The sequence below is a fragment of the Pongo pygmaeus genome, chromosome 1 (genome assembly GCF_028885625.2).
Source record: "Pongo pygmaeus isolate AG05252 chromosome 1, NHGRI_mPonPyg2-v2.0_pri, whole genome shotgun sequence".
Classification (NCBI taxonomy): domain Eukaryota; kingdom Metazoa; phylum Chordata; class Mammalia; order Primates; family Hominidae; genus Pongo; species Pongo pygmaeus.
Genome location: NC_072373.2, coordinates 80453597 through 80475900, shown reverse-complemented (window position 1 = coordinate 80475900; position 22304 = coordinate 80453597). Strand labels below are relative to the sequence as shown.

Below are 22304 nucleotides of genomic sequence, written 5' to 3'. Positions count from 1 at the left end.
GTGGGAGGCAAATGCCTCCTCCTGCAGAGAAAGGGGGGCTGAAAAGGAGTGAGGGGAAGCAAGGGCTTTAGAGATTACAGATTTAGCAGCCATGTTGGTTGCCTACATGATTTAAAATGTGAATGAGATTTTTAAAGGTTTTTTTTTAATATTCTTTAGCCTTAAAATGTGGGAAAATAGAACTTATGACAAATGTCAATGGAATAAATTAATAAGAGAGTGAGGAATAAATGAATGAGTGAAAAAGCACAAGCCCAAATGCTTTCCTCCATAAATGTTCTAGAATTCTCAGGGAACTTGTAGTATATCTTTTTGACAGCAGATGGTAGCATTTTATGTCTTTCACCCTGCAGAATTCTTGGCCAGGGAAGCGACCTCAAAGATGGTCTTGTCCACTCCTCTCCTTTTGGAATTGAGAAAATGGGAGCCTAAGGGTGTGACAAGACTTTCCTAATGGCACATGACTTGGAGAGAGAGCAATACAAGTCTTTGGATATTAATCTAGTGCTCATTCCACAGGAAGGAATAAATAATATTTTAGCTGTTTTCGTGTAACACGAATAGATTTCTACCAACATATTCTCTCATCTGATCACCAGGCACTGCCATTTCTAAAGTTCATTCAGCAGTTATAGCTGCAATCTGTGGAGTGGAAAAGGGTAAATTCACAAGTGACTTACCCGGGGTTCAGAAGCTCTGCCACTGGGTGATAGTGTAGTTCAGTGGTCAAAACACTAGCCCCGTAATCAGACTAGGCCTGGGTTTGCATCCTGTCTCCATACTTCTAGCTATATGACCTTTGCCAGCTACTTAACCTCTAAAAGCCTCGGTTTCTTCACCTTTAAAATGGGCATAGTAATAACTAACTTAAGGGTTATTTGTGTGGATTGAATGTGATGATGCTTATGAAATAGGTGGTCCTACATTAAGCAATAATTATTACCAATTATCGCTGGTCTCATTATTAGTAACTCTACACTGAACAATACATTAGAACAATAGTACCTTTTGCAACTAAACAGGAGCTATGAATTAATTAATTCAGTGCACTTCTATTTTAGAACATAAAATATACTAGATACTTTGCCAGTCAGATGTCTCAGGGGAATTAAAGACAGATAAGATCTGGCCCCTGCCTTTGAGAATTCCACTAAATTACCAAAGCTTGTGTTTGAGTAAATTTTACTGGTAAATGATCAGCTTCAATTCAACAGATATTTGTCACACACACCCATTTTTATTCTGTCTAGCTGCTGCAAGGGGTATAAAGATGAAGAAGGCACAGCTCCTACCTTCAAGAAGCTTATATTCAATATAGAAGTGGACAGAGGAGGGAAGTGCACACATAGTTATGCTAGGGTTAAATCTCACCCATCCCTAAATAAGGTCTGTGGCTGGGATTTAGTAGTGCTCAGTTGAAGGTGAGTGTAGGAATGAAGAAATGAAGAATGTAGCTGAAAAAGACTCTGTAAGGAAGTAAAACTTTCAGTGACATAGAGCTGAGCCTTTTCACTTACTAACAGTGTGACCCTGGACGAATTATTTAACCTCTTTAAGCCTGTGTCTCTTCCTTATCTATAAAATGAGATGATACTGCATTTCCTTATTATTTTAGAATTGTGGTAAACAGAAATGCTATGACATGAAAACACTTCCTGAAACTGTGCAATTTTTTTTTGAGACGGAGTCTCGCTCTGTTACCAGGCTGGAGGGCAATGGCGCAATCTCACCTCACTGCAACCTCCACCTCCCGGGTTCAAGCGATTCTCCTGCCTCAGCCTCCCAAGTAGCTGGGACTACAGGCATGCACCACCATGCCCAGCTATTTTTTGCATTTTTAGTAGAAACAGGGTTTCACCATGTTGGCCAGGATGTTCTTGAAACTGTGGAATATTTAACTAAAGCTATTAAAATATTATTTAAAGAGAGGGAGAACTTTTTTATCTAGATTACCATTGTTGTGGAGAGTGTTGTTTGCTTCAGCTCAAGAACACTTTTATATAAATCCCTGATGATTCTCCATTCTTTGATGTCATCTTAAAAGCCATAAGAAAGGACAGACCCACAGCCTACCTTCACATGTTGGTGGAGAGTCTGTCCAGCGTCCCGATCGAGTACAATCCAATCTTTCTGGTCCAGACAAAGAAAATCCCTCATCACAGGTGAATTGACAGGTGGATTTATAACTGGAACTTCCAAGAGGTTGGACACAGGTCATTGTTCCATTCTGAGGGCTTAGCAAAGGTGTGCAGGGAATGGCTATCATGGGCATAGCAGAGGAGAAAAGAAGAGATTATTTTATAATTCAGCAACCTGAACTCTGTAACTCTCTATCCCTCACTTTCTCCCTCCCTCTCTCTCTCTCTCTCTCTCTGTGTGTGTGTGTGTGTGTGATTAATATACAATGATGGTATTTGGCTAAAAGTGATTGTTTGAATTTCATGATGCTTTATCATCAGTTAGAGGTTGTAGAGGTGTAAAATAGCAGCAGCTTACAGTTGATTGACATCCTGAAGTGCTCAATCACAAACAGCTTTAGAGGTGATTTTTAAAGGAAGCTGGTGCTCTGTTTGGGAGGATAGTGGTGCAACTCATTTTTATTGCTTCTAGAGAGGAGTGGAAGTGGTTTCTCCCTTGATACCTTCTTCAGAAACACCCCTAATGACCTTACCAGAAAACAATGACAAGTGATTGGAAACACAGAAATGGAGGAAAATACTTTCTTCCTCCTTTCCCAACCAAGTGGTGAAATCTGCCTCCAAATTTTGGCTCTGTTACTTGCTAGCAATCTATCACTAGACAATAACCTTTCTGAGCCTCAGTTGCTTTATCTTCGAAATGGGAGAAAGGATAATCCTTGCATATGTGCCACATTTTCTTAATCCAGTCTATCATTGTTGGACATTTGGGTTGGTTCCAAGTCTTTGCTATTGTGAATAGTGCCGCAATAAACATACATGTGCATGTGTCTTCATAGCAGCATGATTTATAATCCTTTGGGTATATACCCAGTAATGGGATGGCTGGGTCAAATGGTATTTCTAGTTCCAGATCCCTGAGGAATCGCCACACTGACTTCCACAATGGTTGAACTAGTTTACAGTCCCACCAACAGTGTAAAAGTGTTGCTATTTCTCCACATCCTGTCCAGCACCTGTTGTTCCCTGACTTTTTAATGATCGCCACTCTAACTGGTGTAAGACAGTATCTCATTGTGGTTTTGATTTGCATTTCTCTGATGGCCAGTGATGATGAGCATTTTTTCATGTGTCTTTTGGCTGCATAAATGTCTTCTTTTGAGAAGTGTCTGTTCATATCCTTTGCCCACTTGTTGATGGGGTTGTTTTTTTTTTTCTTGTAAATTTGTTTGAGTTCATTGTAGATTCTGGATATTAGCCCTTTGTCATATGAGTAGGTTGCAAAAATTTTCTCCCATTTTGTAGGTTGCCTGTTCACTCTGATGGTAGTTTCTTTTGCTGTGCAGAAGCTCTTTAGTTTAATTAGATCTCATTTGTTGATTTTGGCTTTTGTTGCCATTGCTTTTGGTGTTTTAGACATAAAGTCCTTGCTCCTAGGGTCATTTTTCAGCCACTGACTTAAACAGCATGAGGTTTCAAGAACACTTTCTATACCTTTCTCTTCCCTTCATTCCTTCCTCTCTCTAACTACATTCCTTTCAATCTGATCAACTTGTCCAAAGATCTGGTTCTTTTCTTCTAGTTGAAAAGTATTTCTGTAGTAAGCGTGTATGTGGGGCTGAAGAAGACACAACTCAAGAAGCCTATAAACTGCAAGAACCTATGGGGGAAAGGGTGTGGGTGAGGATGTTGGTACCACAGAGCCCATTTCCAGCTCTTTTGTGGCTTTGCCTTCTGACAGCAGGGGTAGATGTGGAGGGGTGGGAGGACATTAAAAAGGGAAATTGTCTGATAACACTCTCTCAGAAGTATTGCAACAGCAAGAGGATTGCACACCGCATGGTACCTTCCTGCCCAGCCCACATTTGGGTATTTCACTTGATGTGCACCCAACAACAAGAGGAGAAACTTCAGAGTAAATAAAGAACTAAAAGCAGAAGGGAACTGGAAGGTCACAGGAAGCCGTGGTGAGTGGCAACCTCCTTGCTGTGAAACACCCAGAGGCAGGACAGTATGGAGCAATGAACTGTAATCTGTGCCCTGCACCACCCAGGCTTGCCTGGAAGAGTTTCAATCACTGTGATCACTGTCCTCAGGGATTCCCAGTTCTTCCTACAACTTCCCCAAAGTTGTGTGGACTTTGTGATATGTCTAGACTTCAACGTAGCCAGGATGAGCACTTAAGGGGCAAGGTCACAGCCCCGCCCTGTTCTCTCCAGACCCAGCTCTGAAGGTGCACTCAACCCTAAGTCCAGGGGCTTGCCATCCTCTCTGGTGCCTGGGGATGAAGGACATTCAATTCTGCTGTTTGCTTGTTCATTTGTTCATTCATTCATTCATTCATTCATTCGTTTACTGTTAACCTAGCTTAACAATGGGGGTTGTGTGTGTGTGTGTGTGTGTGTGTGTGTGTGTGTATGTGATTATGCTTTTGTGTGACCTGAATAGTGAGTGGTTTCCTTTTAGTAAAAAATATGTATCTGCCTGCTTTCATTCAAATGTTGAAAGTCTATACAAAGTGAAAAGTATGGCAAATAATGTAGAACTGTCTAGTCTTTTACCCATTTAACTTTATTGTTAAAATTGTATATACATCATAAAAATATTAATTGCATAGGGGGAAAAGTGGAGAAAATATTGGAAGAATTCATATCAGAAGCCTAACAGTGTCTATTTTAGGAGAGGAGTATTTAAGAGGATATTTTTTCATTTCTTTATTATACTTCTGCAGATTTTTATAAATGAAAATCTTGCGTTTAAAAAGCAGCATTTTCTATAAAAGTTAACTAAGGAATTGGATACACTGAGGGGGAAAAAGATTGGGGAATATAAAAAATATATGTCTATCCTTCAATTCACAAACATGGATGACTAGAACCGGTTCTAGTTCATACAAGATATTGCAATACTGACAGAGCACACTGGCTTGTTAAATATCAAGTACAAGGCCGGGAGCAGTGGCTCACACCTGTAATCCCAGCACTTTGGGAGGCCAAGAGAGGCAGATTACCTGAGGTCAGGAGTTTGAGACCAGCCTAGCCAACATGGTGAAACCTTATCTCTACCAAAAATACAAAAATTAGCTGGGCATGGTGGTGGGCACTTGTAGTCCCAGCTACTCAGGAAGCTGAGACAGGAGAATTGCTTGAACCCAGGAGGCGGAGGTTGCAGTGGGCCGAGATTGTGCCATTGCACTCCAGCCTGGGTGACAGAGTGAGACTCCATCTCAAAAAATATATGTATATCAAGTACAATGCAGATAGAATGTTTATACTGAATCTGCACATTTCTTTCTTCTGAGAATCCTGTAACCTCCAGTACACAGATTAGTTTTTCTCTTTTTTCTATCACTCTTCACCTTATTCTATTTCTCCAATTTTATACAGATCTTGGAGTGTTTGCAACTGGGTGCTTGTAAATTCTGCCCCTCCCACTTTACCATTATACCCTGTGGTTCCTGGAAGTGCCAGACCAGTCTTGGGACAACCACTCTGAAGAAATTTTTTTCCACCTGGTCTTCTTTCCAGATGCCATTTTTGGCCAGGTGAGAAGAGTTTACCTGGTTTGTGACAGGAGCCTTCAGGTCTCGGTAAAGACCCTGATAAGGAGTTAGCAAGGGCCATGCCCTACTGCCTATGGCCAGACATCCTGACACTTGTGTTATCTGCCTATCCCCCAGAGGCATTTGCATTTGGGATCCTTGGGTTATAGGCCAAGAGGATGAGTGAGAGTATTTATTAATTTTCCAGTATATTTCAAGGTGGATCTTACATAGTTTTCACCTCTAAAATCCAGCCTTTAAAAATACTGCCTACAATTTATTTCCAAGATGTTAGAAAGAATACACTCTTACCTTGGCATTCTGGAGGAACAGAATCCCAGTTTCCAGTATCCAAGCACTGTAGCACACTTGCTCCCACCAGGAGCAAGCCTTCATTGCAGGTAAAGCTGCAGACTGACTGGTACCTAAAGGCACCAAAGGGGTGGGAGCAGTTCACTTGGGCCTCCTTTGGAACCGGGATATCCTGGCACTGCAAAGCTAAGGGGTGAGGAAGTAAGGAATAAAGAAACAGTAATACACATGTACTCATTGATTTTTGAGCCATTAACTCTTTCTAGTGTCAAGAACAGGGATTCCTGAATTGAGCTTGTTTAACATAGAAGATAAGAAAAAGTGTCATTTAATTATAACGGCACATGAAGGATTTTATCAGGCAATGCTAAACCTTTGTTGAGCATCTTGGCAACATGTATCAATAATTTTTAAGTTATCATGCTTTTGGACCCAAGAATTTATGCTAAGTATGTAATCAAGATGCATACCAAAAAATCTATTTAGACATTTTTGTGAAGACATTATTTGTAAGAGCGGAATATTGAAAACAAACACAAATGCCATTAATTGAGGGTGGAAAATTAATGATGGTGGATCCATGAAAAGAATGTTAACATCACTAAAAATAATATATTTTAACTTGGAAAGATAGGAGAGAGGTCTCAATGTATGATGTTAAGTAAAAAATCAGAATAAAAATAATATACACCATGATCTCAAAGATGTAAAATAAATAACCATATATGAAGTGAGCACATGTATTCTATGTGTTGTCTCTTCTCGTCTTTAAAATGGTAGTAATAATTATAACTACCTCACAGAGTTAGACTGAGATCATAGAAAGTGCTCAATGAACATTAGCTGCTATATTAGTAGCAGTGGTAGTAATAGATAGTAATAATATCATTAAGGCTTTGCATCACATGCAGACCCTGAGTTCAGGAGTGGGAAACATTCAGAAGGCCTATGAAGGGGGTTAGTGGGACTACATCTCTGGATACTTAAGAGAATATCCAACTATGTTTTCTTGATTAGACATTTACCTTCCTGGAGACGACAATGGCTTGAATAATCCCTTATGATCCCTTTTAAGTGTGTCAAAGAGCTCATTGTGTCTTTTTTTCCCAGATAACATATACAATACATTCCATAACTCAGATTAGGTGTCAGCATCATGGTGCACAGCCATCTATTCTATTGCCTTCTTGTTTTTTTTTTTTTTTTTTTTTTTGCTGTTCAATTTTTTTATTATAGTGAAATTTACATAGCATGAAATTTAATTTACCATTTACCATGTCACCAATATTAAGTGTACAGCACAGTGTATTAAGTACATTCATATTATTGTGCCACCATCACCATTATTTATCTCCAAAACTCTTTTCATCATCTCAAACTGAAACTCTATATCCATTAAACCATAACTCCCTATTTCCCTCTCCCACCGAGCCCTTGGCAACCACCATTCTACTTTCTGTTTCTATGACTTTGACTACTCTAAGTTCCTCATATGAGTGGAATCATACTGTATTTGTCCTTTCATAATGGCTTATTTCACTTAGCATAATGTCTTCAAGGTTCATTCATGTTTGTAGCAGAGGTCAGAATTTACTTCCTCTTTAAGGTTGAATAATATTCCATTGTAAGTATGTGGAATACTTTTTACTTATCCATTCATCCATTGATGGGTGTTTGGGTTGCTTCCACATTTTAACTATTGTGATTAATAGTGCTATGAACATGGGTGCACAAATATCTCTTCAAGACTTGCTTTCAAACCACTGCCTCATTTTAAAATCAAGGTATACTTAGGAACCCAGGGGAGTCACATAGATTGCTCAGAGGTCTCCGTAAATGAAAACACAAAATGTCAATATTACACTTCTGGAACATGACTTTAGTGTGAGGTACTCCTTGTAAAAAAATAATAATCCTTGTGAATCACCACACCCGCCCCCATGAGTGCCTTAGTATAAGAGCAAAAGATTAGAAACCTAACATATTGAAAGAGGATCATTTTGTCAAATCAGACCACAGACATGTGATTTATAGGGTAACATATCATCATCATCATCATTTTCCCTATAAATCTTATAAGAGTTTTAAAGTTGCGTTTACACACATTAATTCACAGCTACTAGTGAGGCAGGTAGGTAAGGCTGATGATAGTAGCCCCATTTTACAGAAGATACAGAGCCTCAGAGAATCTAAACCACTAGCTTAAGGACAGGAAGTGACAGGACTGAACTAAACACCTTGTCCATTACCCTTCCCCATCCCATGCTATTCCTCATGCATGATTTATTCCCCCAAGCCCCATCTTCTTCATTCCAATGCACCCTATATGTGTCAATCAGTGCAACCCTCACCTTGACTATACTATAGTGGACATGTGCCTAAGACTGGCTTTGCTCACCATTTCATCTCATCCCTGGTCCCAAGCACAAAGGACATGGCACATAGTAGGTTCTCAGTGAATATCTGATAGAGGCATGCCAATGCTCAGTGCAGATGCTGATACCTCTAATGAGCTGAGACACACAGAAAAACATTACCACTGTTACAGTACCTTGACAGACTGGGGCTGGCGCTGTCCACTGTCCCAAGTTATCACACCGAACTATATCAGCTCCTCTCAGCACGAAACCTTCAGCACAGCGGAAGCTGCAGTTGGTGTCATACTGAAATGCTCTCAAGGATGGAGAGCAATCCATGCTTCCGTGGACAGGACTCTCCAGCGGCTCACACGAAATAGCTAAGTGGAAAAGGTACCTTCTAAAGCCAGGTAATGGAAGGGCCAGGTTCTTCCTCAGAAAAAATTCCTGGATGCTATATCTTTCCTGTCCACATTTTCAGTGTGTTCAGAGCCCTAAAACCTCCATTTTCCAAAAGAGAGACTGCCTGGAACACCTTCCCGTGCCCCTCCTGGCCTGACTCACTCTCACCTGCCCTTCAGGTCTCAGCTTAGACTTCCCTTTCCTTAGGAAGCCCTCCCTTCCCACCTTAACTGAGTGTAGAAGCCCCTGCAATGTGCTCCCACAGCCTCTGTTCTTGTGCTGTTCATACATGATTGTCATTCTTCCCCATTATACCATGGTCTCCTCGAGGTTGGGCTCTGTCATTCGTAGTTTTATTCTGGAGCTGAGCAGAGTGTTTTGTACATTGAAAGTGCTCATTAAATATTGACATTATCTGTGAAATTGAATCTGAAAAGAGTACATACAGGAAAATGCTGGACTTATAGGAAAAAAAAAAAAAAAGCTGGACTAGCATAGCTTATTGTTGACACTGTTACCTAGTCCTGTAAAGTGATCCTGACCGGGCTTTGTCTCTAGAACACAGGATGTCATCCTAATCAGACTTCAGTTGCCAAGCGAGTGCAGCCAAAGTGAATTCCTGAGCACAATTAAGCCCTGAGTGACCTCAGTTCTGATAAAGATTGGTTTCCTCATGCTCTTCCTTGATAAAGCATTTTATCTCTAGGCTGTTCCTGAAACTTTTCAAAGTGTAAAGACTACCTCTTTGCTCTGAGCTTTGACCTCTGGTTTTTACAGAATCAGAGCATTTAAGAACCAAAAATCCGGCTGGGCACAATGGCTCACACCTATAATCCCAGCACTTTGAGAGGCTGATGTGAGTGAATCACTTGAGGTCAGGAGTTTGAGACCAGCCTGGCCAAAATGGTGAAACCCTAGTCTCTATTAAAAATACAAAAATTTGCCTGTAATCCTAGCTACTCGGGAGGCTGAGGCAGGAGAATCGCTTGAACCTGGGAGGCAGAGGTTGCAGTGAGCTGAGATCGTGCCACTGCACTTCAGCCTGGGCGACAGAGTGAGACTCTGTCTCAAAAACAACCAACCAAACAAACAAACAAAAACACCAAAATCCTCTAGTGTTTCTCTCTTCTCTCTTACATTTTAGGCAAGAAAAGTGAGGTTCAGAAGTGTTAAGTGACTTCTCTAAAGTCTCATAGCTAGATAGTAGCAGGGTTGGGCTTGTCATCTAGGTCTGGGAATTCACTAATCCATCGTAAATTTCGTATTCTGCCATTACCACTGTCCACCTTATAAACTGAGGGTGTGAGGCAATTGCAGAGAATTCATTTTGGTGGAATTATGTAATTGCCTGGGATTGCATCACACACTTTTTCGATGCAGTGTTCCTTCCTTTGCTTCTTTGTCAAAGGCTACCCTCAAAGACTACATGGTGAATCACTCTTTAGCCACCTTAGCCGCTGCTCCCAACTCCCTCTCAAGTATATGACATGGTCCTATACCTCGGATATGTCAGTAGGGCAGAAGCTCTATGCTAGGTACTTTATACATGCTATTTAATTGTATACTTTTTATGTACTTAATCCTCACAAGCACCTTGCAATTCTTAGCTCCGTTTCACAGATGAGAAAACCATGGTTCCTGGAGGTTGAAGAGCTTGCTCCAGTGCAAGAACTTAGAAGAGATCACCCCAACATTGAGAGCCCTTGGCCTCTCTACCATGCCATGATTCCTTCTTGGACAGAATGGAGGTTGCTAACAAAAAGTCCTACCCTCACAGGTTGGCAAGGGTGCAGACCAGTGTCCAGAGCCAATGCAGTGGAGCATGTCCAAGCCCCTCACTCTGTAGCCAGGCTGGCACTCAAATTTACAGCTGGAGCCATAGGCAAAAGCAGTGAGTGGATGAACACAGTCCATGATTCCTTCGTTGGGGGCTTCCAGGTGCTGACACTGCACAGCTGGAGAGAATAATCAAGGATAAAGAGAAAGATACTGAGAAAGGAGAAAAGCCACAGATAGAGAGCAATGGTGGAACCACCTCTGAAATGGAGGTGGAGCTAGCAAGATGTAAAGGTCAAGAGACCCTAATGATGTTTGTCCAGACTTGGATTACCAGTTCCCAGGGTGATCTGGGTCTGTTAAAAACAAAGATTCCTCCAAGCTGTATTCTTAATGTCCTCTATTCCCTATACTTCTATAAACCTTTCTCAGTAGGTCTTCTAGTGTCCACTTATAGATGTAGAGGCCACCCTTTCTAATCTTATGTGGAAATTATGAATGAGCCCATTCTGAAACTGCCTGTGGTTGTGAGTTTGGGGAAGGAAAGGATTTTTTTCCTTTCTTATCTCAGATGAACCCAATCTAGCTGAATGGCAGGTAGGAAGAGAATTAAATTTTGGCAATTCAGGCCAGCTTCTCCATAAGCTGGTCAATTTCATCTATGCACTAAGTAAGGACTGGGTGCAATGGACATTATACATCCCAACTACCTGAAACTCACCTTTACACACTGGGGCTGGGGCTGTCCATACCCCCGAGGCTGTGCATTGCACCACTTCCGGTCCAACTAATGCAAATCCCTCTTCACAACTGAAGCTGCAGCTAGACTGATGCTGGAATGCTTTTGCAGAATGAAGGCAGGTCATGTTTCCTTGTTCAGGAATCTTCAGGGGTGGGCACTGGGCAGCTAAAACCAACCACAGAATAATAGTGTGAGTCCTTGGACAAATTTTGTCCATCACCTTGGAAGCCTTCAAATTCTGCAGCAGTCACACCTTCCCAAAGTGACAGGCAGGGTGATGCACTAGAATGGTTAAATGGTATTTTCAATAGCTGTTTGGGAAGATCCAAACACCCTTTTTTTTCATGTAGAGAAGTTAGGTAAAATTATCAAATTAATAATACTTAACCCCTAAGTCCTCATCTTTGTACCCTGTTTACTTTACAATTAGCAAAGGGAAATGGGGGACCCTTTGTAATGTTTTTGCCTGCGAATCAACAATTAAACTGACTAAGTCACTCTACCCATAAAAAAATACCGTGAAAATTGAAATTAATGTTACTCTGGTTGACAGTTAACAGTGATAACCAGAATTTTCCATCTAACATAGGTGGTCATTATTTCTCACATTTTTTAATGGAGAAAGCTCATTGTGTCCTCTTCTCCCCAAAAATTCTATGTGAGTGAGGATGAAAAGAATAAGGTCTACATACCTAAACACTGTGGAGGCTTATTTGTCCAGATTCCAGAAGCCAAGCATTCCAGCTTGCTAGGCCCATTTACTTGGTACCCGTCAGTGCAGTAGAAGCTGCACTGCGAGTTAAAAGAGAAGTTTCCCAGAGGGTGGCTGCAGTTCATGAGCACGTGTTGAGGGAGCTCAAGTTCTCCACACTCTCTCACTGCAGGAGACAAAATAGTGATTTTTATTTTCCATGTAGAATTAACAGCAATGTCAGGTTTGCTGAGAGCTGTAACTATTTGTGTAACCCTCTTAACTCTAATTTTCTAAACTTCTAACCCAAGCTATCCATCTCTATTTGGTTTCTTTGTATTGGCTGCATCTTGGGAAATAGTCGTTCTTTCACAAGTTTTTACTTCAAACAAGTAAAATTAGCCTGAAAGTGTTCTGTTGGTTTTGCTTCCTTTCCCCTTCTCTTTTCTTTTTTGAAATTTATGAGTCAATGTTTTCTCCCAAGAATAAAATGTTTTTACCTAGAGTGTGCGTCTAGGGACACTGAGTGGAGGAGACAGATGATAGAGGGGGGCTGGTACCATCCTATTCTCACTGGAGAGCCTTCAGCATGATTTATTTACTTCTTGGCGTCATCTCTAGCATAAAACCAAAATAATATCAACAAAAAGGAAGCCTCACCGTATTCACATTCTGGCCCATAGAATCCAGGGTAACAGGAGCAGGTGTAGTTCCCGATGGTCTCGAGGCACTCTCCTTGTTTGCTGCAGGACATGTCCTGGCAGGAGGCTGCATAGATATGGAAAGGTCAGAGTCATGGACATTCACAGATGTGAGGAAAGGCTGAATTCTCGTTTTGACCACAGACTCATCCCCTCTCAGATAGGACTGAGCTAGCCAGACAAGAGGGAACCACAGTACCTTCTAGAGAGCCAACCTGTTCCTTGTGAAAAGCATTGTAGGGGCCTGCTGGAGTATTGCATCGCTCCCATTTCATACTGCATTTGGTGTTTCCTAAGGAGGGTATTGTTGTGTGTGGACACAGAGGGACAAATGGAGCCACTGACAGATGTGTGGACAGAGAAACCCTATGTGGTACAAAATGGGTTGTGGTTTTCAAACCAAGCGTTGTTTTATTATGGAAGCCCAATGTCATGTGTTACAGCATTGAGGTTAGGCACCAGATATGGGGCATGGGGTCACACAGGTGTGATATAAATCCTGGCTCTGCTGCCTACTTGCTGTGTGACCTTAGGCAAGTTACTTCTCTGAGCTCAGCTTGCACAGTGTTAGGGCCCAAACCCTTTCACCTTTCATTTGCTTCAAATCTATGTCCAGAATCCTACAGTGGAGAAACAGAGGAGCCAAATGAGATGTTTAAGACCTACTCATGGTAAAGGACAAGTAATCTTATAAGGTGATGTTTCACGAGTCTGAATACAGCAGGCCAAGACAGTGCCGACTATGGCTGACCTGCCATGTCCTCCTCACCAAGACAGTGCCACTCAGGTGACAGAATAGAGAAGGGCCAGGGTTTCTTTCCTGCAATAAAGTATTTGAGGGTATATGCCTTGATGAGAATTAGTATTAGAATTGATACTTTGAAAGCACTGAGAATGTTTTTATTAATGAGGTCATAGTTGGGGACAAGTTCTGTGGCTGAACTGTTTTCTGGTGGTTATTTCCTCTGTCTTAAGCCCTGTCCACATGCTGGTTCACTTGGAAGTATATTACAAAAGGATATCCATATGTCATATGTGGATATGCTGTGCTACATGATCTCTGTGTTTCCTCTCAATTCTGAGATACAAAATTCTATAAACCATGCAAGTGTCTATAGGAAGAAACTCCTATGGCAGCCAGTGAATTTGGCGAAGCTGCACTGAGACACTGGGAAGGGTTCAAATAAAGAGAAGATGTAGGAGGCAATAGCAGCTAAATGGATACAGGTTTGGTCCACATCCTATTCACTTTGCTCCCTGACCTTAACCCCTCCAATGTCTTAATGCCTTACAGTAGCAACCCCTGCCTGCCCTATGTTCTTGGAGCATACAGATGTTTCCCCAATTATAGCTTCCTTGGGATCTCAGAACTCTAGGGGAAAAAAAAGAGACAATGTTCTCTATTCTATCCCATTTCAGGGTTTCCTGAATAGATAGGTTAGCAATTTGTCTATTCCTTTGGATCTCCAGGGAGAAGATGATTTATTCATGATGATTCAATGAATAAATCTTTTTTTGATAGCCTGCTCTGAGGTCTAATAATTCCTGACATGTGGAGAATTATTCCAACAATCAAACTTAATTCCATATTACAGTAAATATGTCTATTTCTCATCTCCCATGGATAATTGATGCTTCTCTACATCCTTTACATCTTAGATGGCAAAATGACAATCAATGGTAGTGGCTACTTAGAGTACTGTGTTGGTGGAGATAAAACCCATCCGTGTTCAGGTAAAGTTGTATTAATTAGTGATGTCTACCACTGTTGTGGGTTAGAGGAGTGGCATCATTTATGCCAGTAATTTTCTATCTTTTTTCTATCTTGCAATTTTTTTGGTATGCTTTATTGAGGAAGACTGTCTTGCAGAAATGGATTTTGAAGGTTGGGTGAGAAGGGGAAGTAGTGGCATATTGAAACAGCTAGTGGCAGTCAAGGTTATCTGTTAAGAGATAATTCTAGGGAGGCATAGCCCAGAAAGGGGTAGAGAGCTGACTGGGAGAGCAGTAGGACGAGCTAATATCCTGGTAATGTCCATTCTGATCCATGAATATATGGTCATTAATCAATTTATTTATATATAAATGCATTATTTATAAAGTAGATCTGATTATATGATAATGCATTCATGGATATGTTTTGCCTCAGCTAGGAGGCTTGGGGAGAAGGGGGACAATGTAGAAGGCTTGCTTTATTCTGTGTATTCTGTTCCATACGTGTACTGTTGAGGGCTTCTGAGGGAGAGGTGTTTAAAATCTAAAGAATTCAGAATATGTATGGCAGATGATTTATCAAAGAAGCTTCAGAGTACTTAGAACCTTCCTGCTCGGGGCAGTCCATACCATCCTTAAGCACAGTGTTCATGTGCTACAAAGGACAGGACCGGCCCCGCTAGACAGGGAAGCAACATCAAAAAGAAGGAATCAGCTCTGACACTAGGCTCATGACTAGAGGAAGACCAAGCTTTCAGGAATGTCTGCTTACTCTGGTACTGGTAAAGTTGAGAATTAAAATACACTCGAAGTATTTCACCTTCAATTACTTCTTTCCTTTCCTGCCCACTCCCCACCACTACCCTCCCACCAAAGTTCAATGGATCTAAAGATATGTTGTTGTTGAAGAGAAACTGTAAAGCATTTACAATCCTTGATTATATTCTCAAATCGTCTCATAAAAATGTAGAGCAAAGAATGTGGTAGTTTACATGGCTAAAAAACACCAACTTTGGAATCAACATGAGTGTGAAACTGGCTCCACCATCAACTAGCTTAGAACTCTGGGCAGATTACTTAATAGCTCTGAGCCTTTCCCTCATCAGCAAAGTAAGAGTAGTAGAAAAACCTGATTGATGGAGTTGTCATGAGGACTAAATGTGACTAATATTAAATGAACAAATAACACATGAACTAAATAAACTAATAACACAATGCCTAGAGCATACAGTTACAGCTGTGTCACCTAGGGGCAGGGCTAAATTTCCTTCCAATTTACACTCTTTGTTATACAAGACACAGGGGTGAACAAAAGCTCTAGACCTAAAATTGGGGAGACTGGTTTCTGGTCCTCACTTTGCTTCTGTCCTGCTCCACGGCCTTGAGAAACTAAAACCGCGTGAGTGTCCTTTTCATCAGTTATAAGATGAGACAGGTGAGCTGGATGATATTAAAATTTCCCTCTAGTTTTAAGCAGCTAGTTTCCTCTAATTCTGATCTTATATTCTTCAAGGTGCTCAATAATGCTGATTGACTAACAATTTACCCCTTGATTTCATGTCCTGCCTTTGTATCTTTGTGTTGACTCGGTGGTTACGTTGGCCAACCAGAGAAGGCAGGGTTTTTTTTTAACAGAAAAGTTTCAAAGTAGAGAAGGCCCTACCTGTGTAACACAATGCGTGCTTTTTCTTCAAGCAGTGCTCATCATTCCACTTGCCAGGGGCTGACGGACTCTTGATGTAGATCTCCACGCAGTCCTCGTTGTTCCTTTTGTTGTTAGGTTCATTATCAGCCCAGTTCTCAGCCTCGTTAGTGAGAGCCTTTTTGGTTCCCACCCATGTCCATGTCTTATTGTTCTTTCGGATCCCAATCCAGTAGTAGGAGCTGTAGTAGGGTAGGATCTTATTGAGGTAATCAATTTCATTTTTATTCTGGATGGCCACTAAGTCTGTGTAGCGATTCTGGCAGTATTTACGGGAAATATTCCATGAGTATGCTTTTGTGCTGTAATGATAAGTCCACGCTGCCACTTCTTTCTGGTTTGTTAGTTCTAGAGTAAAGGAGAGTGAGTGCCAGGTTAGTAACCCTCACCAAAAGGAGGACGTGATCCCAAGTATGCTTCTGCATACTCAGATGAATTTCCAACCAGAACATGAATGCACAAAACACGACTTGTTTACGTCTAACGTAGTTGTTTGAAGGAAAAAGAGTGGTTTCCACCTTTCACTTAAAAGTGTGAATGATGTCAGAATAGGAAAATGTCATCTTCTGAGGATCCTTGATGTTAAAGGTTTGGCATCATAAGATATCAAAGTTGGGAGGGACCCTGGAAGTCATCTAATTTACTCCTGTCCTTTTATAAAAGAAGGAGACATAAGTAATTTGCCCAAGCTCAGATTAAATGACATATAAAATGTCTTAAGGGCAGGCTCTACCTCTTCACATGGAAAATAACATGCTTTATGACCTGGAGCCTACCAGTTGGTCCAGCCTCATTGCCCACCATATTTACTTTCTCAGCAGAACAGAATCCCTACTTCGTTGAATTTGCACATGCTTTCCCCACAGTCCTGGTTGTCCTCTCTTCTCATGTCTGGTAAACTTTACTCCACCTATTCTCCATGGCTTTCCCAGGTGGACTCTGTGTTCCTTCCTCCAGGCTCCCACAGCACCTCATCCCTGCTTCCATTGTGTTCATTGCCATGTATGGTAATGTCTATTTCTATGATACAGTCTACATCTGCCAGGTTGTAAATCTCCGACGGTGTTTTTTTAGCTTTGGATCCTTAGCACTGAGCCTAGAGTTTAGCACTTAATAGGCCTTCAATAAATACTTGTTGAATGAGTGAAACACAGTAGGTTTGTGGCAGAGCCTGGGTGGGAAATCAGATATCCTGATCTGCAATCTTATAGTCATTCCATTCCTCTTGGCTGTTTCTCTTTCATTAACTACTCTACTTCTTCCATGTCTGCATACTCCCTTATTAAGATAGGGGTCAGAACAGCCCTTTTTCACAAGTGTTTTTGATACCAAATGAAATAAAGAATGTGCCTTTCAAAAGTATAAAGGTACTACAGTACTGTTATCATAGCCTGTGGGAGTCCACCCGGGGCAGGAGAGGCCAATTCCCACATGAAGAGGTGTACAAAGCAAGCAATCAGGCCTGGAAACGGGTTTCTTTCCTGTTTATTTAAAGGCTTGTTTCTATCCAACCCTCTCCTCTGCTGCCTGCATGAGGGTTAGTCATGCTTGTACCCCCCTTGCTGACATTTCCAGGGCATTGTTTTGCCTTAAAGACTTTATTCTGTTATAGCCAGGGCTGCATTATGACTTTCATAGACTTTAGGCAACTTTGCCTATGTAGGCTTCTTCCTCCATGCTAACATATTAAAAATTCTATTTTGCAACTGTACTGGTACAAAGATGAATATATCACTATATATTAAAACATTTTCTTTGACTTCAAAGAAAATAATTATAAAAGAAATTCAGACGTGTGTGGGTCTCTAAAAATTTTGTGGGTCTGTGTCTACTGTGCCTAATGGATAAATTGGTCCTGGATATATCATTTTAAGTTCTTTCCTATGCCCTTTCTACCAATATGATGGTGTTGGGTACATTTGTCTTCCAGCAATCTGGACTTGGACAGTTTTCCCATGCCTCAAACCAACTGGCTACAATCCTTAAAGTTCTCACACATAGCTCTGGGCTCTACCCTAATTACTTAGGGCTAAGTGAAAAGTTAGCATAAAGTTTACCAGAGATCAGGGCACTGAAGCAAAGGAGTTGGGAAATTCCAAAGACCACTCTCTGGAATCTCTGGTACAAGATGGCTTTTTGGCAGCTGGCCTGAAACAAGAAGAGAAAAGTTTCTTTTAGTATCCATATACTACCAACATGGCCAAAAATAATTCTAGTTAACAATCGTTATGTTGAAGTATAATTGTGCCAATTTCCATTGGAAGAGTGGTTCAAGCCCTCTGCTTCCTTCTTGTTTCTCATTGCCCTGCTTCTAAGTTCTACCCTGGATGGACACTGTAGCAAGGCTGGGGACAGAGTTCATTTCTCCATTCATTCAACAAATATTTATTGAGTAGTTTGTGCCACCAATATTTTTATTTTAAGATACATTTTTAATGTGTATGGAAGAAAGCTAAACACATTAATATGGCTGTCATTGTTATTATAAAACAATCTTTTTAAGAAGTGGTATGTCATAGCCAAGAATAATAAAAAGTCACATGAGAACTTCCTGACCCACACAAATAATGTCTAACCTATACTTTGAGGTGCAGAGCATCAACTAATTGTGTTATGCTATGCCATCTATTTTGTACGGTGGATCTTTGTTTTATCTTCTTGCTTTCTCATTTCTGTACACATCTACAATACTATTCAATGTTTAATATACATATGTATGTATACATTTAATATTTCTTAATATATGCAGTAAACTTATTCCCCTTGGATCTATAGCAACTATTATTTCTCATAAACTCTCTTCTGTTGGGATTTCATCAAATCTATGAATATTTTTAAAATGTTTTTGGGGCCAGGCGCAGTGGCTCATGCCTGTAATCCCAGCACTTTGGGAGGCTGAGGTGGGCGGATCATGAGGTCAGGAATTCAAGACCAGCCTGGCCAACATAGTGAAACCCTGTCTCTACTAAAAGTACATTTTAAAAAATTAGACAGGTGTGGTGGCGGGTGCCTTTAATCCCAGCTACTTGGGAGGTCAAGGCAGCAGAATGGCTTGAACCTGGGAGGCGGAGGTTGCAGTGAGTGGAGATCACACCACTGCACTCCACCCTGGGCGACGGTGTGAGACTCCGTCTCAAAAAAAAAAAAAAAAAGTTTTTGGGCATCTAAGTTCTAGTGATGCTCATCTTGTCTGACTTCCTCATGTTGCACATGAAAATACTGAAGCTTGGAGCATCTAAATAACACGTTCAGAGTGACAGTAGCAGAGCCTGACTTTGAAACAAGAAAGAGCTCTTTCTACCGTACTTTTTTTTTTTTTTTTTTTTTTACCTTCATTAACCTCAGGCTTCTAAATCCCATGCTGCATTGCTGTTGTGGATGATAGAGCGTGTGACATGACCAAGCCTAGCTGCTACATCAGTTCCCCTCCAAAGCCACTCAACATTACTATCAACATAAAAACAGTGCATTTGCTATGCATTTGCAGTTTTGTCACTATCCCAGCCAGACTGCTACCTAAAACCTTTCCTGTAAAGAAATCCCAAATTGCCTCAGACCACAATTTGGTCTGTGACAATTTGCTGTGGGATTATGTGTGTGTTCCTGTGTCATGCCCCAGTGATGGATGATGTAGGGGGCATGGGACAGTGTGGGGTTGTGTGTGTGTGTGTGTGTGTGTGTGTGTGTGTGTGTGTATGTGTCATGCCACAGTGATGGATGATGTAGGCTGCATGGGACAGTGTGGAGTTGTGTGTGTATGTGTGTGTCATGCCCCAGTGATGGATGATGTAGGGTGCATGGGACAGTGTGGGGTTGTGTGTGTGTGTGTGTGTGTGTGTCATGCCACAGTGATGGATAATGTAGGGTGGATGGGACAGTGTGGGGTTCTGTGTGTATGTGTGTGTCATGCCACAGTGATGGATGATGTAAGGTGCATGGGATGGTGTAGGGTTGTGTGTGTGTTCATGTGTCATGCCCCAGTGATGGATGATGTAGGGTGCATGGGATGGTGTGGAGTTGTGTGTATGTGTGTGTGTGTGTGTGTGTCACACCCCAGTGATGGATGATGTAGGGTGCATGGGACTGTGTGGGGTTGTGTGTGCGTGTGTCATGCCCCAGTGATGGATGATGTAGGGTGCATGGGATGGTGTGGAGTTGTGTGTGTGTGTGTCACACCCCAGTGATGAGATGTAGGGCGCATGGGACTGTGTGGGGTTGTGTGTGTGTTCGTGTGTCCTGCCCCAGTGATGGATGATGTAGTGTGCATGGGATGGTGTGGAGTTGTGTGTGTGTGTGTGTGTGTCACACCCCAGTGATGGATGATGTAGGGTGCATGGGACTGTGTGGTGTTGTGTGTGTGTTCATATGTCATGTCCTGGTGATGGATGATGTAGGGTGCATGGGTCAGTGTGGGGTTGTGTGTGTGTGTGTGTGTGTGTGTCACGCCCCGTGATGGATGATGTAGGGTGCATGGGACAGTGTGGGGTCGTGTGTGTGTGTGTGTGTGTGTGTGTGTCACGCCCAGTGATGGATGATGTAGGGTGCATGGGACAGTGTGGGGTCATGTGTGTGCATGTGTTCATGCACTTTTGACTACATTCTGACCAGATACCAGCGAGAACTCAACTCAAACCAGTTAATGTGTCCCAGAGAGTGGAGTTATCTCATAAGCCTAGAACTTTTCATCTGGGAGCTTCTGAATCTTGACTTTGGTAATTAGGCATATTTTGTGTTCTTACAAGCTGCTGATCTCTGCAGGACCTATGATTAAACACTGAGAGTATCATAACATTATGATTTATGGCTGTTTATTTGCACCAAATGTAGAGTGATAGATAATCCCTTGGTGCAAACCTAACCCCACTGCTTTCTCTGAATTGTGTTGTGTCACAAGCTGTTCTTCCTACCACATTTCAAAACGCACCATTCCAAATGCTGAAGCGGAATTCTTCAAATCAGGATAAGGCTGACTTCCCAAGGGGTTCACAAGCAAAGAGAGTGTTAATTAAATCTGTAGTCGGATTCTCAACTTTCACATATATACTTTCTTAAAAACAATCTGCTTAAAATACACCTTTCTCCTGCTTTATAAGAGAAAAATTATATCTTTTACTAATTTCTTATTTATTCTAGAGCTTTGCCCTTGGATATAAATACATTCGTATGCCAGAGATGATTCGAAATATTATTATAGGTATTAAGAATTTGAATATTTTAAATGATATTGCAGCAAATCCTTTTTCAAGTCCGGTGATTTCCATTTATTTCCTTTCATCAGCTTTGAGAGAGCACCCGATTAAGTTGTCAACTTTGACTAAATTTTGATAGTAAATCACTATAAAATTTGGGGCATATAACTTGGAAGGACTTCAAGGAATTGAGACATTGCTATAATAAAACTTCTAATTCCATTTACTTATTCATATGAATGAAGTTTCTCAATGTTTAAATCCTTGAAAATGAAATATGGGAATAATATTGATGCCAAACTTGTCTAATTTTGTTGATAAGTAATATTCATTCATGGATATATGAACAAATGGAGGAAAGCTCCTCCTGTCTTAGAGATGAATCTTCAATAGCAATTTAAATATAAAGGCTTAAGTTACATGTCAAAACTTGTAGTATATTTACTTTAGTTTATTTAATTGTGTACTGAAAGTAGTTGTCATGCTAACTCAATAGAAAACAAAAACATTTTAACACATAGAGACTTATGGTTGTAGAAAATTGAAATTTTACATTGTATTTTTATTTTGCAAAGAAGTATAATAATCAAGAAAATACTTTAAGCTTAAAATGTGTTATCTTAGGCTAAATACTGTAGAAGTGGGATAGAAATAAGTATTCAAGGTGAGAAAAATGAATAATATAAAATTTCTTATTATTAAGAGCCTGCTTGTGGTCTTTTAAGTGATGAGGATTGCAGATCATGCTAGTACTTTATTCCATTGGATAAACTTTAGGAAATTATGTAACAATTTTATTTTTAAAGTCTAATTTTTGTAATACATTGGAAAATCCAATCTTCTTTTGCTTTTAAAATTTGGGATAAAAAATTGTAGCTTTCCACTTAGAAAGATGTAAGAGGTAACATAGTGTTCCAGGATATTTTTGGAGGTATAGGAGCAAAAATGTTGCTGCTGAAGAGCACAACTCTGCAGCCTTCATGAAGGGGATCCGAGTGCTTGCCTTTGAACCTGGGCTTTGCCTCTACTCAGACAGGTTG

At 40.9% G+C, this 22304-nt stretch overlaps 1 protein-coding gene across 2 annotated transcripts in view; it reads right to left on the bottom strand.

Annotated features, from left to right (window-relative positions):
* Positions 1–22304, bottom strand: part of SELP (selectin P) — a 100396-nt gene that overhangs the window by 12530 nt on the left and 65562 nt on the right. For both annotated transcript variants that reach the window (XM_054495480.1, XM_054495486.1), the window contains exons 2-10: positions 18133–18223; positions 16037–16423; positions 12620–12727; positions 11961–12146; positions 11248–11433; positions 10520–10705; positions 8543–8728; positions 5992–6177; positions 2074–2259 (exon numbers count right to left, since the gene is read on the bottom strand). In XM_054495480.1, the coding sequence (XP_054351455.1) occupies positions 2074–2259; positions 5992–6177; positions 8543–8728; positions 10520–10705; positions 11248–11433; positions 11961–12146; positions 12620–12727; positions 16037–16423; positions 18133–18223 (1702 nt within the window). The remainder of the gene's footprint in view (positions 1–2073; positions 2260–5991; positions 6178–8542; positions 8729–10519; positions 10706–11247; positions 11434–11960; positions 12147–12619; positions 12728–16036; positions 16424–18132; positions 18224–22304) is intronic.